The sequence below is a fragment of the Sinocyclocheilus anshuiensis genome, unplaced genomic scaffold (assembly GCF_001515605.1).
Source record: "Sinocyclocheilus anshuiensis isolate Anshui unplaced genomic scaffold, SAMN03320099.WGS_v1.1 scaffold1768, whole genome shotgun sequence".
In the NCBI taxonomy this organism is placed as follows: Eukaryota; Metazoa; Chordata; class Actinopteri; order Cypriniformes; family Cyprinidae; genus Sinocyclocheilus; species Sinocyclocheilus anshuiensis.
In genome coordinates, this window is record NW_015555806.1 from 32,326 (window position 1) to 43,506 (window position 11,181).

Consider the following 11,181-nt stretch of genomic DNA (forward strand, 5'->3'; position numbering starts at 1 on the left):
TATATATATGTATATATGTATATATATATGTATATATGTGTATAAAGCATGTATACGCCGTATGCTTACTTTTTGCCCAGGGCTGTTTGCGTATTACGACTTGTCCGCAATCTACTGTCATGTTATCTTCCCCTTTAACTGTGTTTCATGCTGTTGTGTGAAGCTTGCGATTTTTTGTTGTAATTGGTGCATTATTACTTCTCGTGCTTAAGTATTGGTTGGTAAAATAAATTAAAGAACAAAACATATAAGGAGAAGTGACATAACTGAAAAAAGCACACCCAAGGTGGCAGTGCAGCCATGACACGAAACAACTACTGTCGCATCTTACTAACAGCTGAGCCTCTGATACTAATTACAAAGCATCATTTTAGATCAAGTAATTGTACCGTTGCTATGCAGTTGATGTGAATGTGAATTACTGCATATGTGCAGCTTTCCTAACCTATTTTATTGATAGTCCCTTGCCCTTAAATGTCTTGTGTGAGAGAGAGACAGAAGCACTGACCACAGACTGGTGGTTGTAAAACTGATGCCAAGTGTAATAATAATCCGTTTCAGGCCCGGTTCTACGGCGGTGAAAGAAAGCAATAGCACCCTCAGGTGAAGCAGTAATAATAGCATATTGGTGAAAGATCTGGCAAGCTATCCAGTCCGTATTTGTTTTCTGTGGAGTATCAAAGGTTCCTATTTACAACGTATTTTTGCAGCGTTGAGCAATGTGTCAATCGCAGACTGTTGATTTCTTGAACGCATATATATACAGTGGGTACGGAAAGTATTCAGACCCCCTTCAATTTTTCACTCTTTGTTATATTGCAGCCATTTGCTAAAATCATTTGGGGACGCAGATTTGGCTGATACTAAAAATCAGTGAAATAAAAAGCTTAGCCTATATTTCAAGCACCGACTTTCAAAAACAACCTGTTTAACACGAAATACGTTTCTTCTCATTTTTTTTCCACTATGTACGGGCCACAAGAGAAATATTAAGTGAATAAATGAAAACAGTTAGCTATATACCATTATCAGCATATGTTGAAGTAGATTCGTCTCTCGTCGTCTCTGAGAGAATATGCGGCATCAGATGCCGAAAGCTCCGTCATTCAGTTTTTACTTTCACTTTCTGCATAGTGAATTGACTGAGATTAAGACGTTCACCGGCATAACTCTTGCGCAAAGTTTGCACGTTGCTTGTGTGATATCCATTGGCTCACCTTCATGGTTTAAAACAGAAATATTTCCAACCAATTACCCCCGTACCGAACCAAACTGTGACACCACTGTGTCATATCGAACCGAACTGTGAATTTTGTGAACCGTTGCACCCCTTTTTTATATATATATATATATATATATATATATATTTAATATGAAAAGAAAATATAAGACACACAGTAAAGGAATTTTCACTGTATATCAATCTTGCATGAAAAATTACAGCTCAAATGTAATTAGACAAATAAATATAATCATAAATAAAATGTTCAGTTTTGATATTTTGTTTATAATCCTTTGCAGGCAATGACTGCCTTAAGTCTGGAACTCATGGAAATAACGATGATGTAGAAATAATGAAGGAATAGCCCACGGCTGTCTGTGAAACAGCTTTTGAGTCAATTGTCCAATTACTTATGGTCCCTTGAAAAAGGGGGGTGGTACATATTAAAGAGCTGTAATTCCTTAACCTTTCCTCAAATTTTAATGTGAATACCCTCAAATTAAAGATCAGAATGTGCACTTTAAGCCCACATTCATTATATAATGGTAACTTGAATATGTTTTGGTCAGCAGCTAAAATAATACAAATTGTGCTTGTGTCCAAATATAACACCTCTTCACCACTCAAGTGAATGTAAATAATGTAATAAATATTGTGGGTATGTGATTTTTATAAGCATTTTAGAGCTTTTTGCATTCAGTATCTATTTTAGTTTTTTAAACCGTTTAGTCCAGACCCAAGAATCAACAGTGTCGCACATTTAAGAAAATGACACCGTATATGTGATTTATTGAATCACATCTGAGTAATTGAGACTACCTTCCCATGCAGCTGGCTGAAGTTACAAAGACATGCAGCACCTTTGAGAAGGAAAACTCCGAGATGAAAGCAACTGTTGCAGAACTGACACTCAAACTCAGTGTGCTGAAAGACAAGGTAACATCTTATAGACATGATTGTTCACTGGTTCCCATGTCACATTTTTTTCCACAATTAAATTTCGACAAAATATATTATTTATTTACTTGATTAAGTTGATTAACATATCTTTACATTCCATTTTCTTGTTTCAGATCCAGAAACAAGAGACAACTATAGAATCATTGCAGAATGATCTGGTTCAAACAAACGATGATCTCGACAGACTGAACGCTGCTCATCTGGAAGAAAGAGCACAACTGGTTCATGACTTGCAGAGATGTGAGCGTGAAATCGATAGACTTCAAGATGTCATCACTGATAAGGACAAAGATATATTGGCACTAACATCCAGTACAGCAGAATATTCAGAGCAAATTCATGAACTAAAACAGGAAATGAAGTTCAAAGAGAATGTGCTGACTAAAATTGAACAGGATGTTCAAATCTTTAGAGACCCACAGCTTTCTGACCAACAGTTCTTTAATGTCCTAATACCTCAGCTGATTGAACAGTTGAAGAGAACTGAAACTGATCTAAAAGTATCGAAAAAAGACGTTGAGTCAAAGAGTAATGACATTAAAGACTTAACCAAGCAAACAGAACAGGACAAGAAAACTATTCAGGATCTCCGCATGGAAATACAGAAGCTGAATATGAATCTCAAAGTCCAGCTATTGGATAGAGAACAAGTGCATGAAAAAGAATCTTTCCTGGATGAACGTAATAAGTTGCTTGCTGAAGTCAGCAAACATGAAAGTGAGCTTTTAATGTTCTCTAGAAAACTTGAGGAGCAGGTTGAATGTCAAGAACAGCTTAAGAAAGATGTCCAAGATAAGTCAAAGATAATATCTGTATTGGAGGATAAGCTGAAGATTGTTCAAGAGGAGACAGTAGCTGAGAGAGAGAGATTTAACAAAGAGCTTAAGATTCGAAATGAAGCCAAAAAAAACCTTGAGAAAGACTTGTCTGATAAAATTGAGAGTATTCAATCTGTGAATAATAACAATCAGAAACTTCAGGAATCGCTTGAGCAGACTTTGGGAGAGCTTGCAAGACAAAAGCAGCACCTGGATAATGCTAAGGAGCAAATGCAAGCTGTGCAAGATCAGAATTACAACTTGATTTTACAAGTCGAAAGTCTCACTAATGACAGTTGTCAATTGAAGAGGGAAATTGAGGCTAGTGTCCAGTCCCTCTCTGATGTCTCAGAAGAAAAGAAAAGACTGGCAAGCAAAATATCTGAAGTTGAACAGCAGCTTTTAGAAAGTGTTAAAACAATAGAACACTTGCAAAGAGATAAGGAAGAGCTAACACTCAAAGGAAATGAATTGAACAAAGAACTTGAGCAAAACAAACAGTCAATGGCTAATATATTTTTAGAAAAAGATGGCATTGTTGGACTCCATGAGACATTGAGCAGGCAACATCAACAATTACAAGAGATGTTGGAAGAGAAAAAAAAAGAAGTGCTTACACTAGCCCAAGTTATGTCTGAAATGAATTACAAGGTTGCAAAATCACTTGAAGAAAATGACAAACTTGCTTCTAAAATTGCTAGTCTTGATGAACAGAATAAGTACCTTCAAGTACAAACAAATGAACAGATGAAGTCACTCACAGAAACAACCAAGGAGAGGGAGAATCTACAAAACAAAATCTTGATTTTTGAAACACAAGATGTGGAAAACCGTAAAAGCATAGAAGGCTTGCTTAAACAAAAGGAAGATTTGCTTTTGCAAGTAGAGGAGCACAACAATATAGAAAATAAACTGCAGTCTGGAGCTGAGACCTTGCAGGAAAAGTCTTTAGAATGTGCAGCCCTCTCAAAATGTCTCGGGGAGACCAAAGAGGAAGTATATCATCTTAGGAGAGAACTTGAATCCACCACTTCTCAAGTCCTTCGATACAAACATATTGTTTTTGAAAAAGAAAAGACCTTAACAGACCAAAGTACACAAATGGAAGCTTATCAGCACCAACTCAAGCAATTACAAGATAGTCTTTCTATTCTTCAAGAACAAGCTTGTAATTATAAATCAGGTCTGACAGAGAAAGACACACTGCTGCAGAAAGAATCAAATTCATGTCGTTTGCTACAAAACGAACTTAGTCATGAAAGAGAACTTGTTTTTATCCTTCAACAAGAGATGAGTTCTCTGAAAATGGAGTGTTCCAGACTGAACCAGACTTTGGAAGTGAAAGAGAGCACTTTAAGAGAGAAAAATCTTGAATGCCACAATCACTCAGATGAATTGTACAGAAGAAATGAGTCGGTGCTTTCTCTAACTTGTCAGCTTGGTATTATGAATGAAAATATTGTGAAGCTTGAATCTGATAATACACATTTAAAAGGCACTTTAGAGGAGCATTTAGCAGAAAATATAAGATTAAAAGAGGAGCTCAGACAGAAACAAATAGAGGTTGTGGAATATCAAGATAATGTCCAAGCAATGAATGACCAAAACATTATAATTAAATCTGAACTGAAGAATTCAGTGGCAGAAATATTTAGACAACAAGAGATGACCACATCCCTACGAAAGGAATTGGAAAGTAAAAGAGTCGAACTGGCATCTTTGGCAGAGCAGTTAGAATCCAAACACTCTCAACTTGAAGCTTTACAACTTGCTCTGCAAGGGAAAGTGAAGCTTTACAATTCACTCTGCAGGGGAAAGAGGAAGTTTTTAGGACACAGGAGATGTCTGTAAATAAGATGCAAGTCAAACTGTTGGAAAGTGAAAGTCAGATCACCCAGAAAATAACAGTGATCTCTGAGCTACATGAAGAAGTTCAGAATTTGCAGACAGCTTTGCAAGAAAAAGATAGGTTTCTGTTAAATAAAGATAAAGAGTTTTCTCTGGTTAAAAAGACGTTAATGGCACAATCAGAATCATGTGAAGCAAGACTGAAATTAGAAATGAACGAAATTGCAAAATTTCAGGGAGAGTTAAAGAGCTTACAAGAAAAGAATACCCATCTCATCAGCATCATTAATGAAAAGGATTATTTATTAATGCAGGAGAAGGAAAAGTGTCTGCACTTGCAAGGTAGTGCATCAGAACTGGAAAACACAGTTTCACAATTAACCTGTCAAATAGAGCGATTAACCTCAGAGATCACACAACTCAGGGAAACACAAACTGAGAAGGAACAAGTCACGCTTGCTGCTCAGTCACAAGTGCAGAAACTGGATGAACTATACAAGAAACTTCAAGAGGAATACGATTTGACCAAACAAGAGTCGCTTAAAGTTATCAGTGAAAAATCGTTAAAGGAAGAAGAGATCTGTAAATTGGTCTTGGAAAAAGAAGAGATCTGCAGAAATTCCAGTTATCAGATTCAGAGAATTCAGGACCAGCTACAACATCACAAGTGGCAATCCAGCAAAGTGGAAGAAGACAAGACAATGGAGAGAGAGAAATACCATGTCCTGGTTAGTGCTAAATACCTAGATAGATACACTCAACTGTGTGACAAAGTTATCCATTAAAGATGCAATTATGATGTGGGTATTATGTCCCAAAACTTGCCTACTATTCTGCTACACACTCAAAAGTATGATCTTTTTCTTCACAAAAAGAGTACATATTTTTAGGGCATAGTTTAAGTTGGTGAATGATGATGCAGAAACGTTTACAGTTTTTAGGGAGATTTTGGCTAATTTGGTCTCAGCACTCAAAAAACTTTTCCTGTTTTACAAAAAATTAGTTACATTTGTCTGTGTCTTCAGGAGTCCATGGCTTCGCAGGGTAAAGATGTGTCTCCAGAACACTGGGTCCAGTTGCATAGCCATCTGCAGCACTGTCAGCGAGAGATCCAGCAAAGGGATTTTAGCCTCCAACAACTCAACATCAAGGTATGCATCCAAATGTTCCATCTGGAAAGCAAAAGAAAGTGTTATATTTACTGCCATGAATTGTTTTCCTTTATATTTGTTCATGTATTATTATCCTTGTATATCTACTAGTTGCAACAGGCAATTGAGGAAAAGGAAGGGGTGTCCTCCCAGTTAAGCACTGTTTCCAAGATGCTCAGAGACACACAGCAGACTGTTAGTGAGCTCCAGAATCGCTGCTATTGGCAGGAGAGACCATTTCAAAATCAGTATTCACACACACAGGTGAGTTTATCTTTCTGTAAAGGTGGAGTCTAACCATTCCAGTTTGTCCAGTAAAGTTTTGGTGCCTTTCCATTTGAACATACATAATTTTTGTTACTGGGTTGTTGGCTAAAAGATAACATGAATGATAGATCCTTATAGTGTCACTGGATGTGAGGTTGTTGGCAACTGTGGCATTAGCTGAATATTGATATGTACGATTTTTGATTCTTTAAATTCTATAATGAACATTGTTATTGCAAGTATCTAGTTTAATATCAGCTGATCAATAAATGTAACCTGTGTCATATAGGTAAAAATATCAGTTTTCAAATAACTCCCTAAACTGCGTTGTTTCAGTCCTGTTGATAAAAAATTTAAAATAAACATTTTCATAATGTGCCAAGTTGGAAGGTTCCTTCCTTGTATTTGATTTTATGAGTATCATAAATGGTTCAAAAGTCAGTGGTTAAAAAAAATGTTTTCTGATTGATTGATTTATTCATTTTTTTAATGTGTGCACACAGAGGTGCTGCAGTGCAGTGGTTCAGTAATCACATGACTTTTTTGTGCTTTAATCGAAATGTTGGCACTGTCACCAAACTTGACAATGTATACTCAGGTCATGCTACCTATGCAGCCTACCAGTTTTCGTGTATATATATACAGGTGCATCTCAATAAATTAGAATGTTGTGGAAAAGTTCATTTATTTCAGTAATTCAACTCAAATTGTGTGTTGCCTCATTTCCTGTTTTGGCTCAACATTGTTAACTTTTCATCATTTTAACTTTTAACAGCCCAGCAATACATTTTGATGAACAAGATATGTAAAAGTTTTAATGCCAAATCTCATCATTTTTAGCATATATTGCCATACACTCCCAGGCAGATGAAGAATAATAATAATAAGTCTAATAGAAAGAACTGGTGCGACAACACCTCTAGTTCTTGGCCCTGAAAAAGGAACTGATATGATAGGGCCTTGAAATGAAATTATAATCAAGTCTTGTATATGTTTAAGTCTGTTCATTTCTCAACAGGGTTCAGTCTACACAGAAGTTCCACCAGGAGCCCCTCAGGAACCAATCAGTGCCGATTTTAACCCAAGTGGATCAGACAGTGGAGATCTCAGTCTGAGGTTTGACAGACAGACAGACAATGTTTGTAGATGACTCGTGTTGTAAGCTTTTTGTGTGATACTCTCTTAAATGTTTTGTCCAGGCTGGCTGAGGCAGAGTTTCATCTGTCTCGGTTAAACTCCAGATTAGAGGAGGAGAGATCAAGGAGAGAGGTTGCAGAGGAAGCCATGCGGTTGACTGAACAGAAAGTAAAGAGGTACAAGAGAAAAGTTCATTTATTAAATCACTTTTTGAAAAGTTCATAATATAAATCACAGAACAAGTGGCGTGCACTAAAGTCCACTGAAGCTGGAGAATGAGCAAATAATATCTGTAAAATGTTAGCACAATATGCTTATGATCTTCTTTGGGAGCAGGGCCTTGGAGCATCCAAGCCAGTCTTGCATGAATCAGCATAAGTGGCTTAACATTCTGGAACAGCTCAATAGGGAAGCCTACCTTCTCTGTAAACTGGAAATTAAATAGAAATGATTTTAACAGACGCTATCAAATAAAAAGCTATTTAATCACAATGCTTCTCCTCCTAGCATGTGAGATTGGAAAGAATGAAACCCTCTATCCCTTTAGCATTTGGGCATCTTGTACTTTGTAGATAATCAAATCAAATCCAGCTTTCCCCTGTAACCCATGTTGTTCTGCAGCTTCTGAAAGGATCATAGTATTTCATGCGCTCGTTTTTTTCACAAGTGTGTGTGTGTGTGTGTGTGTTTCAGCATGGAGTCAAACCAATTACGGCATTCTCAAAGGGACTTTAGTATTCAGCTAGAAAGAGACGAGGAACAGTATGAAGAACTTGTTCTTTGCCCAAGCCGGCACCTGTTCATGCACAAGGTACTTCATGTATAAATTAATGTATAAATGAAGCTTCCAGTCATTGCCCCCAGCTATTGAAACCATTAAAACCCATTCAAAGTACTGTCAGCTTGTTCATTCTTAAAAGAATTACAGTTGCAATTTATAAAGAGAGAGAATCAAGAGATTCACTAACTTTCGAACCTGCCCTGTCAGTGATCATTCTTTATATCTTCATTGAAAAGTTCAACTGTTTGTGGGTCCATTAGTCAGAAAGTATTTGGTTTTAATTTTGATTTTAGATGAAGATGAGACTTCATAATGAGTAGGGCTATTAAGCAATTAAAATTACATAATGTGGTGAACAATCAAATTATTTGCATTTGAATCTCTCACTGAATCTCTCATAAAAAATAGCTTTAGAAATAAATATTTGATTTGATTCAACACAAAATTGTTATGCATAAACATTTATGCCACAATGGCCAATTGGTATTTAAATATATGGTTACAGGCTGTGTACTGCATCTCAGAGGTAGCATGAATGCATTTACAGTGCAATTATCGCATAGATAATATGCCATGAGATGAATGGTTTTTAAATGGGTATTAAAGGGATAGTTCACCCTAAAATTTAAAATTATGGCATCAATGAAAGAAAGTCAGTCATACAGGTTTGAGATGACATGAGGTTGAGTAAATGCAGCCCTGCAGAGTTTAGTTCCAACACTGCTCCAACACGCATACCATGTTGTATAAAATCAGTAAACAGCACTCTTGTGATATTGTACTCATTACTTGTGTGATATTACTGCTATAATATGAGAGAAAAATCAAACAGGGTTTTTTTTGCCCCTGTATCTTGGATTTTAGGGGCATATAACTGCATTCTATAGGCTACATCATGCAGTGAGTTGTTTTCCTGCATATTTATTGCCAGTCATGGTATGAAATGTAAGATGACATAGGTAGGTCTGATGAGGGTGTTAAATGCGTCAACAATTTTAATGCATTACTTTTTCCATAACTAATTAATTAAATGCATTAAATCTACAGCCGTAATTATGAGTAATCATTGCAGAAATCCAGGTAATTCCAAAGGGTTCACAAACGTTTTCTTGCAACTGAAATTCCTGTATCTAAAGCTACAGTAACTTTCATAGTTTTGCTTACAAGTGAACAGTAGTAATGCTGTAGTAATGCTCAATATCAGTTTTAAAGGTGCCTACACTTTGATATGGTATTATTATTTTTTTTGTTTATTTTAGATGAAGAGTGGGGTTTACTTGTGCCAGCGTTGGCTCAAAGGAAGGAGCATATACTGCTGTTCCAAACTACTGCCATCCAGGGGGAAGTCACGCTACATATTCATGGGCTACCTTCTTATGCTTCATGTGCTGGTTTTCGTGTGCCTCAGTTGGTCCCTTTAGAAAACAATTGTCATCGAAATCACACAAATAGAAGATCTGCAAAAAACTGGTGTGGGCAGTGTAAGAGAAAGGCCCACAGTCCAGGCGCTTCCACTTATTGTGATGCATCAAATAATCAGTGTAGGAGCTTCCCTTTAGCTGCTCACTCAAATAGTGTAAATAAAAATTGTGAACTGTGATTTTCTGAGACATCCACCTTGATCTGAAACTTACTATGTTTCCATATAGACTTCAACACCAGCATTTATGATGCAGAGCCCTCATGTGTATTGGCAGGTACACAGATGGCCATTAGAGTTTGGGTTATCTTATGTAATTGCTATGCACTGAAATCTTGTTTTTCACATTCTACCATCAAATAAACCGAAGATGAATGTCTTGTTTGTCTGCACTGGAAATGAACATGAGATCAAAAAGTAATTTAATTGTTGTTTGTGTACAGAGAGAATATTGAGTTAATGTGCAAACTTTTAGAAGTTGTTACACTGTAAGCAAGCAAACTAAAACTGTTAGAAGCTTTACTATGAATCTGATTACAATGTAGAAACACTGGAATTAAAACGTTTGGAATTAAAATGATGGTTTTGGAATTGAAACTAAATTATGGTTTCTTTTGAGGGTTGATTGTTTCTGTGGAATTTATTTATAGTATGAAACTCTCATGTGTTTGCTTGCAGAGCCATAAAGTTATATTATTGTGTAAAGCACTACCTGTTTCGCAACACTGTATATCTGTGGAGCATGGAGTATGATATGAGAAAAAGAGTGAATCTTTGTTGAAATAAACTACTGAGACCTTCCATGTGTCTGCACAACTTTTTTTTTTTTTTTTTTTTTTTACAAAATAAGCACAGATTTTTGCTATTAAATCATAATAAAAAATGGAGATAGACATATTTAGTGGCCTTCAATTAAATTGTGTGTACTGCATTTGATTTCTAAGTCCTATCATTAATAGCATTACAACTGTCCGAAATTTTTTAAGTGCTGAGCTAAGTGAATAACGGTGTAACACTTTATTTTTCACATACTGAAAATGCTCTTCATCATTACAGTATGCTAATGCATATCTGGTGTAAAGCATTCATCAATATTGAAGACTTGGAACAATTCAAGCTCAGATATTTGAATCGGCCCTAGTTATTGACTAACCGCAAAAGTGTAAATGTAACTCCTGTCCAGTCTCTTGAGATCAATATATACCACATAGAGCAATGTGTAACTTTAATCTGTTGTAACTGATATCATACAGAAAAAAGTGCAGCATGTTCAGTCACTGTCATCAAACCATAGGCATAGTTTAAATCAGGAAAGTACACCATTATATTGACAAACACATCTTGTTTGTGAACAATGACACAAGGACTTGCAATTTAGATGGCACTGATATGTTCACTAGCATAAATACTTGCTTTTTGAGAAGCTTTAAGCATGTTACAGGGCAATCCATTGTGTGGTGCTGGAACTGTTTTGAGAAATTGACTTGTCACAGGTGTTGTACCCATTCAGTTCTGTATTGCATTGTGTTGTGTTTTAGGATTAAATTTATACAGATTACTGGGGGGGGGGGGGTGTC

General features: G+C 36.2%; 1 protein-coding gene across 1 annotated transcript in view; it reads left to right on the forward strand.

The window, feature by feature from the left end:
- The window catches only part of LOC107674998 (coiled-coil domain-containing protein 18-like), a 32,503-nt gene extending 22,098 nt beyond the window's left edge, over window positions 1-10,405 (forward strand). The window contains exons 10-18 of the mRNA XM_016469176.1: window positions 2,054-2,158; window positions 2,296-4,779; window positions 4,812-5,576; window positions 5,874-5,999; window positions 6,111-6,263; window positions 7,285-7,382; window positions 7,466-7,579; window positions 8,097-8,214; window positions 9,444-10,405. Coding sequence (XP_016324662.1) covers window positions 2,054-2,158; window positions 2,296-4,779; window positions 4,812-5,576; window positions 5,874-5,999; window positions 6,111-6,263; window positions 7,285-7,382; window positions 7,466-7,579; window positions 8,097-8,214; window positions 9,444-9,605 — 4,125 coding nt within the window. The 3' untranslated portion in view covers window positions 9,606-10,405. The remainder of the gene's footprint in view (window positions 1-2,053; window positions 2,159-2,295; window positions 4,780-4,811; window positions 5,577-5,873; window positions 6,000-6,110; window positions 6,264-7,284; window positions 7,383-7,465; window positions 7,580-8,096; window positions 8,215-9,443) is intronic.
- The last annotated feature ends 776 nt before the right edge of the window (window positions 10,406-11,181 follow it).